The sequence below is a fragment of the Vulpes vulpes genome, chromosome 2 (assembly GCF_048418805.1).
Source record: "Vulpes vulpes isolate BD-2025 chromosome 2, VulVul3, whole genome shotgun sequence".
In the NCBI taxonomy this organism is placed as follows: Eukaryota; Metazoa; Chordata; class Mammalia; order Carnivora; family Canidae; genus Vulpes; species Vulpes vulpes.
The window spans coordinates 125995137-126019084 of record NC_132781.1 but is presented as its reverse complement, the minus strand read 5'-3'; the positions used below and the strand labels follow the sequence as shown (position 1 = coordinate 126019084).

The 23948-nt window shown below is 38.1% G+C and overlaps 1 protein-coding gene across 6 annotated transcripts in view; it reads left to right on the top strand.

Moving 5' to 3' along the window:
- The window catches only part of JAKMIP2 (janus kinase and microtubule interacting protein 2), a 183104-nt gene that overhangs the window by 133483 nt on the left and 25673 nt on the right, over window positions 1-23948 (top strand). For 4 of the 6 annotated variants that reach the window (XM_072749924.1, XM_026018664.2, XM_072749923.1 and 1 more), the window contains 11 exons: window positions 693-749; window positions 1943-2062; window positions 3130-3258; window positions 6391-6474; window positions 7154-7216; window positions 9862-9960; window positions 11570-11668; window positions 13529-13582; window positions 14507-14572; window positions 20336-20404; window positions 22758-22835. In XM_072749924.1, coding sequence (XP_072606025.1) covers window positions 693-749; window positions 1943-2062; window positions 3130-3258; window positions 6391-6474; window positions 7154-7216; window positions 9862-9960; window positions 11570-11668; window positions 13529-13582; window positions 14507-14572; window positions 20336-20404; window positions 22758-22835 — 918 coding nt within the window. The remainder of the gene's footprint in view (window positions 1-692; window positions 750-1942; window positions 2063-3129; window positions 3259-6390; window positions 6475-7153; window positions 7217-9861; window positions 9961-11569; window positions 11669-13528; window positions 13583-14506; window positions 14573-20335; window positions 20405-22757; window positions 22836-23948) is intronic. The other 2 variants (XM_072749925.1, XM_026018674.2) reach the window with 1 other exon arrangement.

Below are 23948 nucleotides of genomic sequence, written 5' to 3'. Positions count from 1 at the left end.
GTCTGAGAATAGTCAAAGACAGTTTGCTATGCCTTTCAAGTGATTAAATGAAAAGAATAAGGTTTGGGGGAGTAGTATTTTTTAATACTTAAATATAAAGTAATTTGGAGTTTGGGAAAACAAAAAAGTGTGTTTTGGGAGAATATGAGTATTTTCAGAGCCACTTAATCTTCAAGTGTAAAAAAAGGATTCTAATGAGGAAGACAATATATTTCCTGATTGGAAAGCTCTCTGATCCACATAGATTATCAGGAAAAGTTGTAGGATATTTTTACTTTAAAAACATGTTAAGTAGCAGGGTGCCTGGGTGGCTCAATTGGTTAAGCGGCCAACTCTTGGTTTCCATTCAGTTCATGATCTCAGGCTCGTGAAATCGAGTCCCGCACCCAGTGCAAAGTCTGTTTGAGATTCTTTCCTCTCCCTCTTTCTCCCCCTCTGCGGCTCCCCCTGCCCTGTCTTTCTCTCTCTCTCTGTCTCTCTCTCTCTCTCCCCCTCTCAAATAAATAAAATCTTTTTTAAAATATGTAAGTAGCAAACCTAAAAATTACCAATATTACAAAACACAAACTTATTTTAAATAAAAATGTGTAATGTTCAGGGGAAAGTCAACTCTGTCATTGAGAGGGAAAAAAATAACTATAAAGAAACATGTACCTATTCAACATCTGAAAAGTTCTTCATTTGTTTTCCAGGACCGAGAAAAGCTCATCCGAAGGAGAAAACATAGAAGAAGTTCTAAGCCAATTAAGGTAATGGGAAAACTAGGTTATCAGGCTTTTGCCACAAATTCAGCCAGAGAGGTGAGGCTTGCCAAGGAATCTTCCTGCAAAGATGTGATAAATCAGATGTTCCCAAAGTGCAGCAAACCATGGGATTTATTTGCTAGAAGAAAATCTCTTCTCTTGACAGTTCTTAGAAGTCCAAAAATGATTGTGTTATGGATTTTAACCTTTAATATTTGCTTTAATATGACCTTATCTGAGTGAATAAGGCACTAGGCTTGATGTAGAGGCATTATCTGACAAGCTGGAGAGTCACACTCTAAGAACATTCAGGAGATACACATTATTTAATGCCTCCCAGTGAACAATGTTAGTGTCTTATATCCACCCTATAATTATTAGTATATTTTTATTATTCACTTTGACAGTATTATTGATAGTGGTTTGATTTTATTATTCCATTATTCACTTTGATACTACTACTGATAATGATTGTTAATAGTCCTCTTATAATCCAATTAATTTGCCAGTTTGGGTTTTTTTTTTCAAGTACATTTTTTAATTTGGATATGGGATTGGATGATGAGACTTAGAATTTGATAATCCCAGATAGGTGACTGGACTTTAAGTATTTTGATTATATTTTAAATAGTGGAAAGAGCAAATAACATAAACTCATCATGGCATAAAATGTAATATAAAAGAGGCTTCAGGGATGCCTGGGTGGCTCAGCGGTTGAGCATCTGCCTTTGGCTCAGGGCATGATCCTGGGGTCCTAGAATCGAGTCCCACATGGGGCTCCCCAGCAGGGAGCCTACTTCTCCCTCTGCCTATGTCTCTGCCTCTGTGTGTGTATATCTCTCATGAATGAATGAATGAATGAATGAATGAATAAATAAATAAATAAATAAATAAATAAATAAATAAATAAATCTTTTAAAAAGATAAATAAATAAAAATAAAAGAGGCTCCAGTGTTTTCTATGATGAGACTCAAATGTTAATGAATATTCCTAAAAACATCAGAGGTGAAATAATGTGGGACACACTTTTATTGGAATTATTGTTTCATGCCCAGGGTTTTTATTTCATCCAAGAAACACTAAAGGATCCCTCTCTTCTGTGTCCATTTGTACATGTGCCAGTTGATGGTGCCTTGATGGTATGTTGACTTTCGTCACTTATGGTTGTGTCAGTAAATATGTGCTTTCTCTCCCCTAGAGGCCTGTTCTGGACCCATTTATCGGCTATGATGAGGACTCCATGGACTCAGAGACATCATCCATGGCCTCATTTAGAACAGACCGAACACCAGCTACTCCTGATGATGACTTGGATGAAGTAAGCTTTTCCACTTCACTAGTCTTTTGTGATATCATCACCAAGCCTTTTCTTTAAGGTGGAGGAAAAGCATTGCACTTCTTATATCCTTTGTGAACTACACAAAATGATCACATCATTGTGATCCATTTTGACTTTGGAAAACAGCTTCACTTGCATCACATAACCCTTTTAGTAACTTATCTAAAGTGCTGTTCTGTAACTTAAAAACTTTTTTCAGCCTAAAAAGTCGCTCTCCCAAATTCTTCATCTAGGGAAGGTGTGAACCAGGGAATAAGCTTAAAAAAACAAGCTTCTAGATACAGTTGAGGACAGGGTTTGGCGAAGTGTGCTCTGTAGACTGCCGTTATCAGAATCAGCTACAGAGTGGTTCAATCACCATAGGAATTCCTTGCTCTACCACACAACTCTTGAATAAGGATCTTAAGGGTAGATCTGCATTTTTCACAAAACTCCCTCTGAAGTTTGAGACCTAAAGCTGTAAAACTATGTTTTTACAGTTTATCTCTGGAAGAGATTGTTGGATATGGATGTATTGAAATAATTGAGACTAAAACTATCATTTCCTCCTATTTGAATCCAAAAGCTGGTTCTAAGTTCTTCTCATGTGGATCCAAAATAGACTGTAATCCAAGCCCAAAAGAGCAATCATCAGAAATGTATAAATAAGCAAATGCTTCTTCTTAAGAAATATTAAGTATTCCTGCAATGTTTGTCTTGAAGGTACAACAGTATTTGTGTCTATATACATACTTCAAAATTAAGAATAAAATCAGGGGGCACCTGGGTGGCTCAGTTGGTTAGGCCTCCGCCTCTTGATTTCGGCTCAGGTCCCAATTTCAGTGTCTTGAGATTAAGCTCTATCTCAGGCCCTGGGCTGGGCCTGAAGCCTTTTCTCTCCCTCCCTCTCCTTTTGCCCTTCCCCCCACACTAAAGGAATAAAATCACACCGAATCCAAAATCAAACAGACATTTACTTCTCTTTATAAAGTGGGCAAATGTTAGTATTTCATGATGAACACAGGGCCTGAACATAATTATTTTTTGGCTTTTTTTGTAACCTCAAGAGTTTAGCAGCTGAAGAATCTGAGCTACGATTTCGACAATTAACAAAAGAATACCAGGCCCTCCAAAGAGCATATGCCCTCCTGCAGGAGCAGACTGGAGGTATCATCGATGCTGAAAGAGAAGCCAAGGTCAGTATACATCTGGGGAGAGTGCTCTGAATTGGCTTGCAGCAGTCACAACATAAAAGTATCATGGACATGAAAATATCAACAGGATAGCTTTCCCTGCATCCTTCTCTCCGCTGTGGCTTTTGAACTGTTTTATCTTTTATGTCAACAAACCTTGGATCTAGAGACATTAGAACCAACTTAGATTGATGCTTTTGTTCCTTTAAAGATAGTAGTTCTTGTTCTTGTTATTTGAAAACTTATATTTTCAAAGCTAGACAATATTGAATTTTGATAATCCTTTTTTTTAGATTCTTGTTTAAAAAAAATACTTTCGTGGTTAGCCACTTTCTTTTCTTAGTTAATAAGTGCACAGCATCACACTGACAACTTCCAAAGAATTTTCATTGACAATATCTCATTTAATTTTTATGGCAGTACCTAAGGCAAGTGTTTTATCAAAGAGGAATTTGAGGCTCTGAAAGGCTAATTGAGTTGCCCAAGATCACACAGCTAATAAATGGAAAACTTGGATTCCATCTAAAATCTTAGTGGATCACATATGCTTTTCCATTACATCAAAATTGCCTCTCATAAGCTTATTTAAAAAAAAAATGCATACACAAACAATAGTAATACTTGAAATTTATTGACTACTTGATGTGTTGCAGGCATGTTGTAAGCACTTTATATACATCATCTCTTGCAATCCTAAACAACTCTATGAGTTAGATGCTATTATTAGCTATGTCCTTTTTATAGGAGAGGAGATAATAGCTTAGTAGGAGTTAAATGTAGATGAGCTAAGTTGAAACCAGGATATGTAGCTCAGTTAAATAAAAGCAAGAATATGAACCTAGTGTTTCTGAATTCTCAGTCATAACCACCATACCATAGCTGCCTCATAGATTAATTTATGTAAAGCAGGAAGGGGTGTGCCCACCCAGTGATTTTATCCTACTTCGAGTTGAGAGGGTTTGTGGCATGCTGAGGAATGTTGTAGGGACTATTGTTAGTTGTTTAGTGGGACAGGATAGATATTATAGTTATGTATTTTAAAATGGTAACATATACATACATACACATGTTTATACATAAATGAATAAACGTTTCTTAAAAAACACTGTGATTTAGAATAGATAGGCAGGCAATCATTAGAAAGGGATGCATGTATGTTCCTTCGTGGTTATGCCCTAATATGTAATAGTTGTGGTTTTCATGATCAGTGTGTCCTAAGCATTCTCACGAAGATAGGATTGGCTAATTAAGATAATGGCATGCATCTTGTTTTTTGAAGAGGTGATGATGTAGAAACCAGTTTTTTTTTTTAATTTTTATTTATTTATTATAGTCACAGAGAGAGAGAGAGGCAGAGACATAGGCAGAGGGAGAGAAGCAGGCTCCATGCACCGGGAGCCCGACGTGGGATTCGATCCCGGGTCTCCAGGATCGCGCCCTGGGCCAAAGGCAGGCGCCAAACCGCTGCGCCACCCAGGGATCCCCAGTTTTTTTTTTAAACCAGTTCTTTCTCTCATCTCATCCTCTCTAAATAAAGGTTTAGCATAATTTCTAGCCATGAAAGTAAAAAAAAAGAAATAAAACACCTTATCGATTCTCAGCAAAATAGGCTAAAATAAATCAAGATGTTAGAAAAAGAACAATAGAGTAAATTCAGAGGAAGTAGAATACAAAAATAAGTGTGCCTGGGTGGCTTTTGAACTGTTTTATCTTTTATGTCAACATAAAAGATAAGCATCTGACTCTTGATTTCACCTTAGGTCTTGATCTCAGGGGTACGAGATCGAGCCCTGCATTGGGCTCTGCACTCAGTACAGAGTCTGCTTAAGATTCTCTCTCTCCCTCTCCTTCTGACCCCATCCTCACTCACTTGAGCTCTCTAAATAAATAAATAAAATATTTTTTTAAAAAAGAAATGTAAACCTAGGTAATATAGATGAAAGAGCATCAATGAATACAAAAGATATAATCATTTTGACACGAGAAAAATAGATTATACTTAATGCTCATTTAAGGTTAAAATAATTCTTAGCAAAATTAAGCTTGGAATTTTTTTTGACCTGATAAAGGTAAATATAATCTTCAATAGTCCAAAGATATATTCTCCTCCTGGTGAAGAATAAGAAAAGGAGGGACACCTGGCTGGCTCAGTCAGAGCATGCAACTCTTGATCTCGGGGTCGTGAATTCAAGCCCCACATTGGGTATAGAGATTACTTTTAAGAAAGGAAGAAACAGGGGGCAGGGGGCACCTCGGTGACTCAGCTGTTTAAGCATCCAACTCTTGATTTCAGCTCAGATCATGTTGGCAGGATTCTGAGATCAAGCTCCACGTCGGGCTTCTCAGAAGGGAGTCTGCTTGAGGTCCAATCTCTCCCTCTCCCTCCGCCCCCCCCTCCAAAAGGGGGGGGGAAGGAAAGAATGCCAGCCATTGCTGACTTTATTTCACATTATACTAAAGAACCTGTCCAGATCATACAACAAGAAAAAAAGTATGTGTTTGGGCAAAAAACAAACAAACAAAAACCAGTAATTTTTCACAGAAAATAAGGTCTTATGTAGGGAGAATACAAGAGAATCTGAGAACAAACAAAGTAAGGTCGCTCCACAGAAGATCAGCATCCAAAAATGCTGATATACAGACGCACACGCACACATCATATACATACATACATAGGTACATACGTACATCTAGATCTAGATTTAGATTTAGGGCACCAAGTTGGGTCTGAAAGAATGGCGGGTTTGGGGAGAGGCAAAATGAGAGAAGGCTTTCCAGAAGAGGAATTTGTTCAAATAAAGCAAGAAGTGAAGGGTTACAAAGCATATTTAGGAAATAAGGAGATCACCAGCAGATCAGGGGTGAACTTTGTTGATAAGTAATGGGGTAAAGTTTGCAAATATAATGGGAGTTCTCATATCTTACTTAAAGAGTTTGAATTTTAACCTGATGGTAAAGGAAACCACTGAAAGTTTTAAGCAAGAATTCAAATGCAAACAATAGTTTTAAAAGCTTCTTCGATCATAGAAAAAAGGTTTTTTTCTCACTTGTTGAGTTCTAATCAAGGTACATGAGGGGAGGAAAAATACTGAGTTACCTTTTACTTACTGAGTTCTGGAATTTTGATTTCACTAGGCTCAAGAACAGCTCCAAGCCGAGGTGCTAAGGTATAAAGCCAAAATTGAAGATCTGGAAGCGACTCTGGCTCAGAAAGGGCAGGTAGGCATTTGGTTGCTAGCACTTCTGCAGATGCAGATGATTCAATCTATCCTTCCTCTAGACCACCCTGTGCATGGGCCGCACCCAGGACACGGCTTGGCTCTCCACAGTGACCTTTCTCAAACTGTGTCAGAGTGTTCAACTGTGTGTTTCTGTCCCTGGTGTTTTTCTGGCCAGAGTGTGAACCCAGCTATAGCACGAATGAGGTTGGCAAGAGAGACAATGCCAGAGGAAGAGGAGCCCTGTACAAATAGCTAGAGTGGTCATAAGCTGCTGAGACAAAGGCCCACCCCTCAAGCTGCGTTCTTTGCCTCTATGCTACATTTATGGTTCTGCATTTTAATGTTTTCCATCCATATGTATCTAGCCTGTGTGCATTCTGACCCTTTTCACTTTTTGCCTGTGTGGTCACTTCTGAGTCCCCGGAAGGCTGGTCCTGGATTATTCAGACTGAAAAAGTTAGGGATAGCGAGTGTCAATGAAAAGGGGGTGAAATTTTCCTGGCAACTTTGGCCCCGATGTCTCTGAATAAAGGAGCTGACGGGTGGGTGTCATTTACCAGCCATTGGCAGGCCAACAAACTGGGTGAGAGAAGACAGCTCTGGCCAAGCGGTTTGAGGACACATGCTCTTTCGTGCCACTCTGAAATGCTGACTGCGCGATATTCTTTGTCAAACAGGACTCACACTGGGTAGAAGATAAACAACTTTTCATTAAGAGAAACCAGGAGCTTTTAGAAAAGGTATGTTGGGCGCAACACCCTAGTGGGGCAGAGGAGAAAATGATGAGAGATCCAGGAGCAGCAGGGGGGCCTCTCAGGAGTGGCACAGGGGCTCGGGGAAGGGGAGGCTTTTCCGGCACCGCGCTGTCCTCTGCTGCGTGCTCAACCGCATCCCTGTCACCCCCATCACCATCAGTGGCACGTGTGCATGGCTCTGCGCTGGCGTTGTGCCGACTTGAGAGGATGTGATCCCTGAAGCCTATTGATACGTTAACCATATATATATATACTGTGTATGTACTGTACATATATATATATATACACACCCACACGTGCACACATCCTATGTGGTTGTCCATCTACAAAAAGCACACTATGAATAGGACTTGTTATTTTGTGTAAGTCAGTGACAGTACGATTCCAAGACCACGCTGCAAACTAGCATAGACTGTGTTCTCACTTTTAATCATTTTGCTAATCGTGGTTATTTATATACATACATATACATATATATATATATTCTTTTTTAATGGGAGGACTTTTTAAAAAATTCATCCAGGGCACAAAGCAGCATGTCCACGAGGTCGTTCACCAACTCAGGAGGTAAAAGCATGGTTTAGGCCCAATAGATATAATTATTTTGGTTATCTGAACATAGGCTTTTGAAATACAACAGAGATCATTTTAAGTTTAAAGGTGGTTCTCCAAAAAAATACAAATAAATAAAATAAATAAAGGTGGCTTTCCCTTTAGTATTTACCTTCCATAAATGTAGTGAAAAGATTACAAAATAAATTATTCTTGAATAAAAGACTTTGAAGGCCCATTAGAATAAGGGAAACAAGTTTGTAAGTTCATCCAGAGCTTGTGTTGAAATTATTTTAGGATTATTTCTACCAATATTCACTAGCCTTGGCAAATCAGAAATTAACCACAACCCTCCTGTAAGCACGAGAAGGGAAAGAAGATGCTGGTCTTCTTTCCCCTCTGGTCTAACAAAGTCCTTTTCCTACCTCACTTCTGAATGACCAGAGACAGAGCAGATGTATGGAAGGTGTGTGGGTTTTCCAGGATTGAGGACTGGTCCTCTCAGAGAGGTGAGGGGTCCCTATAAGGAAACTTCATCACACACTGGTCCTGGTCAGTGAATTGCAACCTTTGAGCCACTGGTCTAAATACCAGTGTTAACTGCCAGAACCGAAATCTCCCCAAATATCTCATCTCTGATCCGAATTCAGAGGGTAGGTAGTAGAACCTCTTTTGTGATCGAAGTCAACTTCTAAAAACTTATGAAAGTTTGCTTGACCACAAATAATCTAAATCTAAGTGTAAAAAAAGCTTGACTACATTCATTAATGCTATTGATATTTCACTATTTCCCCATTTTTATTTTCCTATAATTTTTCTATATCATAAGGCTATGAGAAAAAGAGGTTTTTAGTAGTCTTAGAGATGACCAGCAATAATTATTACTACCTTTCTTTATCACCTAAAAACTAATTCCCATTACTTCGTCTGTCTGATTTCATTTGGTCTTGATTTCTAAAGGGGAATTTAGGGTCTCAGGCTTTTATGAGTTAAAGAAAACCGCAGCAACAATAAGGCTTAACATCCTACTTCAAGTGGATATTCAAGTATACCCAGACTTGGGAAAGTAAGATTCATCCTATGATGAAAAGTCCCTGGGTTTGTTTCTAAATTCAAGATTTTAAATAGTTCCTGCGCATATGGCCCACCCACACAGCTAATATCCCAAGGCAACCCCAAACCTATTACAGATCATGAAAATTTTCTGATCTCTTGTAGACATGGGCCTGTCTTATAGGGTGAGGCATGCTTTACATGTTATTCTATGTTTCATCAGGGTATAGGAAAAATTTTATAGGAAAATAAAGGGAAAAGGTGTCATTTCTCAATGGATAGACAAAGAAAGCCTCTTCTGGTAGGGGTTATAAGAGTTCTGTGTTCAAGGAAAAGTAGGAGTTCCTCACATAGAAAAGGAAATAAGGGAGCCCCTTTTAGGCAGAGAGATGAACAAAGACACAGCTCCTGGCAGTAAGTTCACAGGATAGATGTGGGGTTCTAGATTCTTGTGTGCATATTATCACATGTGAGTGTGTGTATGTGTGTGTGTGTAGAGATGACCATGAGAATATTTTAGGCTGGAAAACTAGGTACTGACCAGAGTATTAAGGTTTTTGAATTCTATATTGATGAGCTTGGCTTTATTCTGTGGGTAACTGAAACTCAGGGAAGTCTTGTATATGATCAGAATTGTTTATTTAAAATTTTTCTGACCATTTTTAACTCCAGAAACAAGAGGTGCTATCTCCTCTATGTACACCATTAAATGTAGTTGCCAGGACACTGTCTCTGATCCCCAGCAAGGGCCTAATGAGTACTCTCAGATTCACTACTCAGAGGGTCCCAGACGTTATCTCAATGAATGCAAGTGTCTTGTAGAATTTTCCTCTATGACACAAAAAAGTCAACCAAAGAAAAACTAGAAGGAAAGCCTAGGATTTACTTTATTCACATCTACTTGGGATTTTTTTCATGGTCTAGATGATTTATTCACCAGCTAAATGAGTGTTCTCCGTGCTTGCTTTGCTAAATTTTAGATGGTTTTTGCAATGTTCACCTAACTTGAGGATTTACTTTATTAGATAGAAAAACAGGAGGCAGAAAATCACCGGTTACAACAGGAACTGCAAGATGCCCGAGACCAGAATGAGCTGCTGGAGTTTCGAAACCTAGAGCTAGAAGTAAGGAGATGATGATAATAATGACAATAAAAATAATCATAACAATTAACGTGCACTGAACACATCCTATGTGTGAGTTGCTGAGTTAAGCATTTCAGATGCATACTCTCATTCAACCTCACAACCATAATCAAGATATTATAGATAAGGCAACTGAGATTGAATAAATTGTCCAAGACCTGGGACCATAAGTGGTAAAGCACTGATGAAAGTCAGAATTGTCTACTCATATACTATATTTTTCAACACTATTGCCTTTAAGAACAAGACTAATGAGTAATTTTTAAATAATTTTAATTATAGATTTTTTTTTAATTATAGATTTTAAACTTCAGTATTTCATAGCTTTTAAATAATCATTTCCATCCTTCATTGAATTCTGACTCATAAAAATGTTACCTGAAGGATTACATGCAAAAATGTTTTGTTAGACACTTGAATTTGTGAGTAAACTTTTTAACCTATAATGCATTTATGCCAAAAAAATAGGAAGCAGGGTAATTTGTTTTAGGAAATACCTTGGCTAACCTGGCCAAATTTCAGTCTTTTTTTTTTTTTTTTAAGTAAAACATATCAATCAAATCAGATTTTGATTATGATACAGAATCTGGCTTGGGGGGGGCTCCTGGCTGGCTCAGTCAATAGACCATGTGACTCTTGATCTCAGGATCATGAGTCCAAGCCCCATGCTGGGTGTAGAGATTACTTAAAAGAATTTTTTTTTTTTAAAGGGTGCCTAGGTGGCTCAGTTCATTAAGCATTGACTTGATTTAAACTCAGGTCATGATCTCAGGTTTGTAAAATCAAGCCCCATGTTCAGCTCTGTGCTAGAGGTGGAGCCTGCTTAAGATGCTCTCTCTGCCCACCCCCTACACTTCCCTCTCTAAGAAAATTAAAATTAAAAAGCCTGACTTCTTTGTGGCACCTGGCAGGCTCGGTCAGAAGAGTGTGTGATTCTTGATATGTGGGTCGTGAGTTCTAGCCCCACTTCGGGGGTAGAGATTACTTAAATAAATACATTTTTAAAAAGAATCTGGCTTAGGGTCTGCTTGAAAGTATGTTGATAAGTAAAGACAAGAAAATTTCCTATTTGAGAGCTCTGTTATTTTGCCAGGAGTTTCTTTTTGAGGGTTTTTTCAAATTAGATATGGATAGAGTTAGCAGTTGGTATTCCTCAATGAGGAAGAGTGAAGTCTTTTTTAGTGGTCCACATATCTTCATCATAAAGCTTAAGTAGATTGAATATGCAAAAGGCTGTTAGCTGTCATGAAACTTCATGGCCAAAAGACCATTCTCTATGACACCTGAAAGCTCTAAATATTCATATAGTTTAAATGGGAACTTCACTTCCTCCATTTCTCTGATCAAAAAATTTACACGACTGAATGACACCATCTATAAATTCTTCTACTAAACCTCTTAATCAGTCAGTTGTTTTCCATTAAATTTAAGCATGAACATCTTGAGTTTGATTTTTTTTTTTTTTTGCCACATGACATTGATAAACTACTGCAATAGTATAAAGAGAGAATGCAGACAACTGGTTTAGTGTTTAGTCAGTTGTTGCTTTTTTTTTTTAATTCCCATATATTCTTCACTGTATTTCAAGGAAAGAGAGAGACGATCCCCTCCATTTAATCTACAAATTCACCCATTCTCAGATGGTGTGAGTGCTCTACAGATCTACTGTATGAAAGAAGGTGTAAAGGTAGGCAGATATTCAATTTTTTATGTTTGTACAAAGTACAAAAACTGGGAAATGGAAAAGGGGAGGTTGTTCATCACTTTTGTCTTTCAATCACCAGATGTCATTTTGATGCATCTATGTAGAAACTGAAAATAGTCAAATCTGGAGGCCTGGGTGGCTCAGTCAGTAGAATGTGCCACTCTTGATCTCAGGGTCATGAGTTTGAGCCCCATGTTGGGCGTTGGGGACTAGTTAAAGATTTTTATTTTTTAATTTATAAAAAAAAGATGTGTGACAGATGTATGAATGGTAACAGCAGAGAACACAGGAAATCATGATTATTTAGAATAGAATAGGGTAAAGAATGAGACAGATTCAAAATACTAAAATAATTACCCTAATTATCTAAGGGAAATATTAAATAAATTCAGTACTTTGAGAAACACATTTCAAGTATACTAGATAAAAAAGTATTTGTCGAGTCCCTTTGTTTGGGTGTCCTAAGTGCTCTGGGATTCATAATCTTGGAATTTTGGTGTTAGAAGAGACCTTGAAATCATCTGATCCACCATCTCTTTTGATATGTTTAATTTAGAGATTTCTCTTTTGGAAGGACTGATGATTTATAACATGTTCATTTAGATAAAACTGTAACTATCTTTAGGGATATTAGGATACATTTTAAACATTAAGGTAAAAAAAAAATAAACATTAAGGTCAAATGGAGGTGGCTCCATCTCCTGGAAAATACACTGTCCTTCCATGTAATGAAATCAGGTGGTGAATATCTATCCCAGAGGGAAAGCTGGGAAGCCTCCTGCTATTCCTGGTCTCTCCTTGACCTTGTGCATGGCCCTTCCTGCTCCCACTCTGAGCTGCCAGATGATACCTGCTTTCGTTGCCTTCTCTCTACCTATGAAACTGAGCTAGACCTCCCCCTTCCTGATGGCAGGGGTACCATGTACTGCTATCTGGATGTAAGTAAGAGGAGAGAGTCATACTAATGAAGTAAAATGGGAGGAGAGGTAGTAAAATTGTGCTTCCTTGTTTTCCATCCTAAACCTCTTTCATGGTATTCAAACTTCTGTCCTTCCTAAGCTGCACAAAAATTTGTAAACCAGAGCAGTTTGTTGGGGCTTTTTATTCAGCTCTAATTAAATGAAAAGAACTGTACTTTGTCTTTTCCTTTTTCTTAGATCACAAACAACCTACTCTGGTGGATGAAATTTATCTGCAGGGGAACTTTTTCAAATGGAGTTCAGTTGCTTCAGACTGACTCAAGAAATATAGTTAAAATGAGCTGTTTTCCCATAGCATGAAATAAATGCAAAAAAAAAAAAAAAGGAATACATTAAAGTTTTCTGTGTGGCAGTCAAAATCTCAACCAGGTCAAAATTCCATTAATTAGAATGAAATTGGTTGATTATATTTATTACCTGTTACTTTTCTTTATACCTAAAATTTATCCTAATTTAAAAAAAAGCAATTATAAGAAACAAATTTAATGAAAGAATTCCAGGTCCTTACTATATCCTAGACTCTTTTACATACAATCTCCTTATCCTCAAGATAAGCCTATGAAGGAGGTATTTTTAAATAATTTTTTATTTAAATTCAATTTGCCAACATATAGTATAACATCCAGTGCTCATCCCATCATGAAGGAGGTATTTTGCAACTAGTGAAATTGAGAATGAACTGGTAAGTAGTTTTCCCAAATTCATGCCACTTGGAAGAAGCAGAGTGAAAACATAAAACCACATGTGCCTGATTGAAAAGTAAAGCTCTTAAAATCTCTTCTCAAAGTTAAGGTCAAGCTCTGACAGCAATGGTAAGGCACATTTGTGTCTTTGACTTGAGTATATCTCCTTGATATTGCAGGATGTGAACATCCCGGATCTCATAAAGCAGCTTGATATCTTGGGTGATAATGGGGTAAGTAATGAATTGATTAAGGGCAATAAGTATATGAATTTGCCCAAAGAGAAGCAAGAAATACTTGCCAAGTCTCGTGTGTAAAATAATAGCAAGTGAGATGCCATATTCACTTAAGGATGTAACTCCTTGAAGAGAATCAGTCATTCATCAAACAAGTTGGTTGAGGGATTATAAGGATCTCTGGAAGGCAGTGACAGAAATAGGAACTGATGAAGTGCTTCTTGTAGGCTGGTTTCACGTTTGAATGCCGACCACATCTGCAGTGATTAAAGCTAATTACCTTCTCACTGTTGCTTGGAGCCATCCAGCGTGAAATTAATCAGTCATGCAGTTGCAAATGCTGCTAAATAGTAGGGTTGGAGGCAGCCCCATAAAAATGGATCAGGAAGCCATAATCTCTTTTCTTTCTAAAAACACCTTCTAGGCAGGGTCAAGGCATATTAATTCAGTGGGAGGACCGTTCATTGAAATACTATATGAATGATGCATATAGGTTGAAGGAGTCACACCATTTTTTTGCCTTGAAAAATTATCAGAGGAGAGAACAGAATCAATTAAATCGCATCAAACCACTATGAAAAGATTACTTGTTATTTCATTTTGGTTTCTGCTTTTTTAATAACATGATTATTAACAAAGTATGCTTAGAGAAACACAAAATCAAATCAGTATTAGAGATTTAGAAATCACATTTAATGTACTTTTTACACATTTTGAACAAACTTTTTGTTAAGAATTGTTACTAAGTAGAATTAGAATGTTATGTTTTATACACATATATGCAGTAGTATCCTATGGCGAGCAATGAGGCAGTATTTTCTGATAGTGAAAATATCAGAAGTCTCTTCAACTTATTTTCTTTCTTCTCTCTCTCTCTCTCCTTTTTTCTTTTTTTTTTTTTTTTTTTTTTTTTTTTTGCAGAACTTAAGAAATGAAGAACAAGTGGCCATAATTCAGGCCAGCACTGTGCTGTCCCTGGCAGAAAAGGTAATACATCAAACTAACGTTCAGATCCTCTCAATACCTGGCTTAACACCTAAAGAGCAGAGTAAGGTTGAAGGACATTCTCTTTGCATGTGACTTTGTGTTACTGAAAACCCAATTTTTTTTCAAGGTAATACAACCCCAATAGAATGAGAACACAAAAAAGAAAAGTCTACACACTGATCTGGGGTGGGTGGAGAATTCTTACTTTATAGTCTCTTAAAAAAATGGAAAACTTTCTGGACTACATTATCCAAATAATCCCTGCAAAGCTGGGACAGCAATAAAAAAAAAAGGGTTTTTTTTTTTTGAGAGGTGGTAAACTAGCGCCTGGCTCTTTATGGGCTCTTACCTGGGTATGTACATACCAGTTGTTCCCAACTGATTCTGTAATTTGGTGGTGGCTCACTGCAGTCTCATTCAGAAAGCCCAACGGGGAGACTGTCAGAAGAGCAACACTGAATGTGCTCTGGCCCCCTTGTGTCTAAACCTGGTAAATGGTAGGAAGAGAGACAAAGAAAAGAGCCAAGTGGAGAAGCTTGATAAGTGGCTATGTTCAGGGTGCCTTTGAGAATCAGCACATACTTGAGAGCCTTGTATACATGGTTGGATAAATGACAGCTATAAATTCCTTAAGATGCTTTCTTAATTCCTAATGCAAAAAGAGTTTGTTATAAATTAAATGAAACCATAAGCAAGCAAGTGATTTGGTTTCTCCAGTCTGAAATGAGGGAATCCTGTAGGTCAAATGACCTTCTGAGTTACTCAAACAATAAATACCATGACATAAAGGGGAAAAAATGAAGGAAGAGAGAAAGACTGCTATAAAATAAGAAGTTGCTTAAGAAATAATAAAATGGGGCAGCCTGGGTGGCTCAGTGGTTTAGTGGCTGCCTTCAACCCAGGCTGTGATCCTGGAGACCTGATATTGAGTCCCACATTGGGCTCCCTGCACGAAGCCTGCTTCTCCCTCTGCCTGTGTCTCTCCTCTCTGTGTGTGTCTCTTATGAATAAATAAATAAAATATTTTAAAAAAAGAAATATTAAAATGGGAGCACCTGGGTGGCTCAGTGGTTGAGTGTCTGCCTTTGGCTCAGGTAGTGATCCCAGGGTCCTGGGATCACATCCCACATCAAGCTCCCTGTAGGGAGCCTGCTTCTCCCTCCACCTATGCCTCTGCCACTCTCTGTCTGTCTCTCATGAATAAATAAAGAAAATGTTTTTAATAAATAAAATTTTTTATAAATATTAAAATGATCCCCTTTTGGATCCTGATTCAAGGAAACCAAGTGAGGGAAAAAGGACATTTTGCTCACAGCTGGGGAGATTTTAATATGGACCAGGTATGAGATAACAAAAGGCATTCATGTTAATTTTGCAAGATCTAAAAATGGTCTTTGGGTTATGGATTTTTTTAAAAAGGCCTTATCTGTTAGGGATACATATTAGGTATTTACATGTGAAATGATATCTGACATATGCTTTTTAAAAAAACTTACTTCCTTTATGATTTAATCACAACCTATCACTTTCCATGTCCACAACAAATTAATAGCCCCACATTATTCCACATTATTTAATAAGATCCAGAATCCAGAGCTTGTCATGGGGGTCTCTAGTGTCTGGCCCTTACCTGCTTCTCTGGGATCCCCCTTATTTCTTTGGTCCATAGCTAAGATCTAGCCATATACAAATCCTTCTGGGGCCCCAATCTTCTGTCTCTATCTCTGTCTCTTCCCATATCTATTACTGTTTCCATTCCTTGGTCCTTTACACTATTCTCTTTGCCTAGAAGATATTCCCGTCTTCCTTTTCTACCTTTGTCTGGCTAACTCAGAACCATTAGACATTCCCCTACATAGGGAAACCTCCTTATTCACCCAAGCCCAGTTAGGTATTTTTCCTCTGTGTTTCCACAGTGATCTATGCATCTGCTACTATGGCTTTTAACAAATATAATGTGGCTGCTCATTTTTTGCTGTTGTTATATGCCCCCCAACCACCTGCCACTAGACTAAGCTCCATGAGAGCAAATAGGTATCTGTTTACTCCACTTTGTTTCCCTAATTTTTCACAACAGTCCAGTACATTTAACAGGTAGTCAACAAAAATTTACTGAAGGAGCAAACAAATAACTCTGTGAATGTCCACAGGACAGTGTTCCAGTGACACACAGTTGGACAAAGAACACAGTCTGTATTCGCAGGTCTGCTACATTTATTTGGCAGTGATAGCCAGAATGTCTCATTCAACTGGACTCGTAAAGGGCTACAATTCTTCATTGCAAGAAAAGTCACCTTAGTTTAGGAATACCCAGAAAACTTGCTTTTCTGTGAAAGGCAAGGACTCAGGACATAAGGAAAGGAAAATACAAATAGGAAAAACAGGTCTATGTGCCTCGCATTTACTTAGATTGATGAAAGGAAATCTTCCATTCCCTTCCCTGAGTGATATGTGATACAACTTGAACTTAGCCATAATTAACACTTGCATAGTGCTTCTTATGCACTTGACACTGTTCTAATTGCCAAAGTCTTGGTACTACTATTACACGTGAGGAATTTCACATATGCGGAATCCATAGCACAGAGAAGGTATGTAACTTCCCAAGTCATACAGCTAGAAAATGATGGGAGTCAGGATTCACACTCAAGTAGTCTGTTTCCAGAGTCCATTGTCTTCTTAACCATGGCACCCAAATTCCCCACAAGCATCCTATTAAAAGCAGGAAGAATCCTATGTGGAGCCCATAGGACCTGATCTTTTACAGCTTTGGTGAATTAATTCATGCCTCCACTTACATCCTTTGCAAAACAGGTATGAAGGGTTTCAGTTGAACATTTACAGAGTGATGAAAGTGTGCTTAGCACTGAAGATACAAGTGCACAGATGCATAAGACACAAGTCTTTCCTTAAAGTGCTCAGAGTTGTACAATTAGGTTTTGTGCAGATCTTTACAATTCACAAGTTTTAAAGTCACCTCCTGCCTTTGGGATTTACAGATGAACATTTCCATCTCCGAGTAATTCTAAATGTCAACCGTGGTTTTTCTGAACCTACAACTTTGAGTAACATTCTGCTGTCTAGGGTGGCCCTGGTGGCTTAGCGGTTTAGCGCCACCTTTGGCCCAGGGTGTGATCCTGGAGATCTGGGATCGAGTCCCATGTCGGACTCCCTGCATGGAGCCTGCTTCTCCCTCTGCCGTTGTCTCTCTCTATGTTTCTCATGCATAAATAAATAAAATCTTAAAAAAAAAAACATTCTGCTGTCTAGGAGTATAATCTATAGCTAGAGATTGAACTTAGACAAATTTCCAACAAGTAAATCCTCTTGTGACTTTGTCTTAAAAATAGTAAGGGGCACCCTGGTGGCTCAGCTGGTTGAGGGTCTGACTCTTGATTTAGGCTCAAGTTGTGATCTCAGGTTTGTGGAATTGAGCCCCTTGTCACACTCCACACGCAGCAGGGAGTCGACTTGAAATCTTTCTCTCCCTCTCCCTCTGTCCCTTCCCTCCCCCTGCTTATGCTTTCTGTCTTTCTGTCTGTCTTTGTCTTTAAAAAACAAAAAAACAAAAAAACAGTAAGAGCAGTGACCCTAAAAAAGAACATATTGTGGACCAGGTACTGCACAAATTTCATTGTTCTTTACAACCGTCCTATATTCATCCACTATTTACATTCCACACATGAGGAAACTGAGATGTGGGCTGCAGTAACTTGTCCTGCATCACACAAGTAATAAGGCCTTCGAGTCAACACACAAATCTGTATCAGAAGCCCATGACTGAACTGTACTCTTAAAATTACTGTACTCAATTTACTGTACTCTTCAAAACACTGTTTACAAGAGAATTTGTCAATGATGAATGTGCAGCAGTGAAAGGAAGCATTTTAATAAAGCTTGATGGTATGCAGTTGCATTATGAGGTTACTTACCAATGACTTTTTTTTTAAGATTTTATTTATTTATTCATGATAGACATAGAGAGAGAGAGAGAGGCAGAGACACAGGCAGAGGGAGAAGCAGGCTCCATGCCGGGAGCCTGACGTAGGACTCGATCCTGGGACTCCAGGATCGGGCCCTGGGCCAAAGGCAGGCGCTAAACGGCTGAGCCACCCAGGGATCCCTACCGATGACTTTTTTTTTTTTTAAGATTTTATTTATTTATTCATAGAGACACACAGAGAGAGGCAGAGACACAGGCAGAGGGAGAAGCAGGCTCCACGCAGGGAGCCCGACGTGGGACCCGATCCAGGGTCCCCAGGATCACGCCCTGGGCTGCAGGCGGCGCCAAACCGCTGCGCCACCGGGGCTGCCCCCTACCGGTGACTTTTGATGGAGATTTGCTTCAAGGAGAAGCACGTGTATGCGCAAGAACTGAGAGAATCGCCCCTCTGATGTCCCCGTGCATTTCTTCTTTACCCTAAGAGGCTGTTGGACATGGCGTCACCTTGTGAATGTCAGGGCCTTAGTATAGAGAAAAAATGCTCAGCACAATGCATAATTTATCACAGATAAACTAAAAAAGAAATCTTTAGTAGTGAGGCAAATTTCTAACAATGTAGAAATAGAAAAATAAATGTTAACCAAAAGCTAGAATTTATTGGGTACCCAGGACATGCAATAAATACACTGTGAATAGGGCCTTACATTAAATCCATCCTTTAATCTTCAAATTATTGACCCTGTTTCATAGAAAAGAAAGTTGAGGCTTAGAAAAATCAGATTACCTTTCAAGGCCACACAACCATGAAAAGGTAGAATTGGGATTAGACCCAAGGTAGCGAGCCTTTAAAACCCCCACAATTGGGATGCCTGGGTGGCTCAGCAGTTAACACCTGCCTTCAGCCCAGGGAGTGATCCCAGAGTCCTGGGATCAAGTTGCACATCAGGCTCCCTGCATGGAGCCTGCTTCTCTCTCTGCCTATGTCTCTGCCTCTCTCTCTGTGTCTCTCATGAATTCAAAAAAAAAAAAAATCTTAAAAAAACAAAAACAAAACACAGTTGTTACGCCAAGCTCCCTCCCTAAGGGATAAGCTGATGTTTAATCTGGGAGAGACCCATTATAATAATTTGTGCTATTAAACCATATATGTAGTAAGCTTATGCCATATTATTCAAAATCTAATTTTACTCAGGGTGTTGAACAACGTTAACAGCAGTGCCATGTCACAAGATGATATATTCTAAGTGTTAGGAAAGGTAGGGGTTGGGTTGTTTTTTTTTTTATGTGATTTAAAATGTCTCCACTCAACAAAAATGATTCTTTAACATTTAACATTAGCCGTAGCCAATTTCATACACGGAAAAACTACCATTTCTCCAGTCTCACCTGGCCTTCTTTCTTTTATCATGTTTCCCCCAACTCTGGAAAACTAGATGTCTCTTCAGCTTGGAACCTTCCCATCATTTTTGCCTCATCATCTCTGACTCAAATTCATCAGACTCAGTTGCAGTTGTCACTTCCGAGAAAGCCTCCTGTGGTGTTCTCTAACGAGGGCAACAAAGCATGTTGGTCTTATTCACCATCAAAGCCCTAGTATCTAGTGCAGTGCCTGGCACATGGTAGACCTAAATGAATGTGTTTGTTGAATGAATGAATGAATGAATATATTTCCTGAACTAAGATAAAATACACCAAGTTTTCACTTCACTTCTCATCTGTTTCCTGAGATATGAGGAAGAAACAAAGCAACTCAGTAGACTGCACCATATACACCATATCACACAATCATGTCAGACTTTTTTGTCTTGTTTACTCCTTAGTGGATCCAGCAAATTGAAGGAGCAGAGGCTGCCCTGCACCAGAAAATGATGGAATTAGAAAGTGACATGGTGAGTACAAAGAGGAGGTATCATAGACATGAAGAAAAATTGGCAAGGCAAGTGGAAAACAACTATTTTCTAGCTGTTTTATCTGGCACTGATGAAAATTTGCAGCTTCCCATTATTTTGTATACAGACTGTGGATCAAAATTCCTGGAAGTATCCCACAATTGCAAGTTATATTCTTCAAAAATATGTTGTATTTTTATAGTATTTCTAAAACTAATGCTAAAGAAAATTCCACTATGTGTTTTTTTCCTTAGGCTAAATAATTTTTCCACCATATATAGTCATAGTAAAAATTACAGAAGTGATGAGTGTAACTCTGATTTTAAAAATCTCCAAGCCACCTCATGCCCATTAGGATGGCCACTATCAAAAAACCAGAAAATAGCAAATGTTGGTGGGGATGTGGAAAAATTGGAGCCTGTGCACTGCTGATGGGAATATCAAATAGTGTGTAGCTGCTAAGGAAAATAGTATAGTGGTTGCTAAAAAAATTCAAAATAGAATTACCATCCAATCCAGCAATACCACGTTTGGGTATATGCCCATAATAATTGAAGGTAGGTTCTCAAAAAGATAATTTGTACATCTGTGTTCAAAGCAGCATTATTCCCAATAGCTTAAATGTGGAAGCAACCCCAATGTCTATCAGTGGATGAATGGATAGCAAAATGTGGTCTGTACATACAATGAATATTATTCAAGCTTTAAAAAGGAAGGAAATTCTAATGTATGATATAACATGGTTGAACCTCAAGGGCATTATGCTAAGTGAAATAAGTCAGTCATAAAAAGACAAATACTGGGTGATTCCACTTACATAAGTATCTAGAGTAATCAAACTGCTAGAAAGTAGGAACAATGGCTGTCAAGGCCTAAGAGGAAGAGAAGATGGGCTGTTGTTGTTCCATGGGCATAGTTTCAGTTTTGCAAGATGAAAAGCATTCCGAAGATTAGCTGCCTAACCATGTAAATATCTTTAATACTACTGAACTGTAAAATTGGTTAAGAGAGTAAAATTGGTTAAGAAAGTAAATTTTATGTTATATGTATTTTACCACACTTAAGATTTTCTTAAAATCCCCAAGCGTAGGAATTGTTGATTGTAACTTACAGGAATATATAGAACTTTAAAATTGGTTAAGAGAGTAAATTTTATGTTATATGTATTTTACCACACTTAAGATTTTCTTAAAATCCCCAAGCGTAGGAATTGTTGATTGTAACTTACAGGAATATATAGAACTTTAAAATTGGTTAAGAGAGTAAATTTTATGTTATATGTATTTTACCACACTTAAGATTTTCTTAAAATCCCCAAGTGTAGGAATTGTTGATTGTAACTTACAGGAATATATAGAACTTTATAACTGTAATGTCATTAGTGTTATTGCTACTAAAAAAGGTAGTGATTCCTATCAGGTTAAGGAATCTTATAATAAGAACTTGCATTTATACAGTATGTGACAGCTTACATCATTTGGTTATATTTTACACAGTTTCTATTTTACAAAAAGGTTAGACTCTAAAGTCAAAGCATGTGAAAACTCTTCAAATGTACAACTATTAATTATACAATCAGCTTGTCCCAGGCACTGTTCTAGGCACCAGAGCTGAGAGGCAATCAGGAAAAATCACTAGCACAATTACTGCATACAGACAGTCTCTCAAAAGTAGATGAAGTCAAGTGTTCCTCCAGAGTTGGAAGAGGTCCTTATTCCTTCAGTTAAGCATACAAAGAAATCATTGACACAGCTACATTGTACACAAAGATATATTTTTAAATGCTAATGGCAAGATGCTTGCAACGTGAGAGCATGCATGCAGAGACTGGGAACAAGCAGGGGAACTTGAGATCGAAGTCCCAGCTCGTACCAGTTTTGTGGCAGGAGCAGAAGCTCTTTCAGTAAGTGTCGTTGTGGGTGGAATGGCCCCATTCTCTAAAAGAATGATTGTTTTATTATACAACTGTGCAAATTGCATTTCTAAATATTCTTTCAAAAAATAGATTATCATAATATGTTTGCACAGATATACTTACTAGTTACTAACTTACCTTGTCAAAATCAAATCTGTCCTTAACCACATACTCTTGGACTGGCATAAAAATCCTTTAAAGTATTCCATGTGGACTGATCATTATATCTTTTATACTTCTTTCCATTGATTTTCACATTCCCTGTGTGAGCCTATGAAAGTTGAATTTCTTTCCCTCACAGACAAAATCTGACGCTGCAAATGCTAGTGACTTGGCTTGTGGTGGAATTAGAGAAAACATTAATCAGTATGATATATATATATCACTTCCTAATAAGCTAAATTGACTCTATTTATCATTATGGCCTCCTTTTTATAGGAACAGTTCTGCAAAATAAAAGGCTATCTAGAGGAAGAACTAGACTACAGAAAACAAGCTCTTGACCAAGCATATATGGTAGGTACAGCAAGCACTAAAGATACCCAGAGTGTTCACAATTCTCTCTTGTGGAGTAAAGCATCCTGGTTCATTTGTCATGCCATATGCTTGAAAAGACCACAACATGCAGCTCCTTTTTCAGTGGTTTCCAGTTCTGGTTTTAAAACAAATACATCCCTACCTCTTTCCTGTTATAATAACCTTATAATACTTCGTAACTAATTATACTTCAGTTAACAAAAATTAAGTGTATGTTATAAAATACTTCAATGAAAGTCAGATCAGCTGGTACTGCGGATTAAAGAAAAATTTTATTAAATCAAATCTAATTGTTTGGGAGCCTAATGTAGTGATAGAATGATGGAAGTTTTAATGTCTGTTTTGTACATTTTTACTTCACATATTTCTTCCAACAACCCTGTGGGGTATAGGTAATATGATTATTCCTGTATTACGTATGAGGGAGTGAAGGCTTGAAGAGTGAAAGCACTTTCCCTGACAAAGCAAGCAGGTAGTGCTCTGGTCTGACTCCAGACCTTGTGGCCTTAACTACCATAATCCAGCCATGGTAAGGACTCTTCGGTAAATGGGTGTGCCTTTTTCTCTCCCATGGAATGTTATGCTGAATTTGATTCATTCCCTTTACCAAATTCATAATACACAATTCCTAATACTGGACTACAACCTGTGTTTCTTCTCTCTATATGCTGCAGCCCCCCAAGAGAAAAAGACCAAAGAGGAACATTTCAAGGAGTTGCTAGTAGAGGTTTTTATAATGCTTTCCTGGAAGCAGCCTGAGTCACTTCAGGGATAAGACTGAAGCACTTAGCCCCTGCTTGTAACAAAGATGAATTAGTCTTCCCTTCCAAAATGAGTAAGAGTTTCTGAGTACCACTTGATGGGGAAAGGAGAAAATGAGAGTTTGGTCCCCAGAGAATCAAGAAAGAAGCACTTTCCCCCTTCCCTCCTACCCTTTTATCCTTGCCTCCTCCACCTATACATGATAGGGCTGAGCTGTGCATTCACATGTCCCATGACTGCGTACTCAGACAGCCACATTTAATGTTAAAAAGATGAGATCTGCTTAGTCCAGCACAAGAACTAGAAAAACATCCCTTACCAAGGCATGAC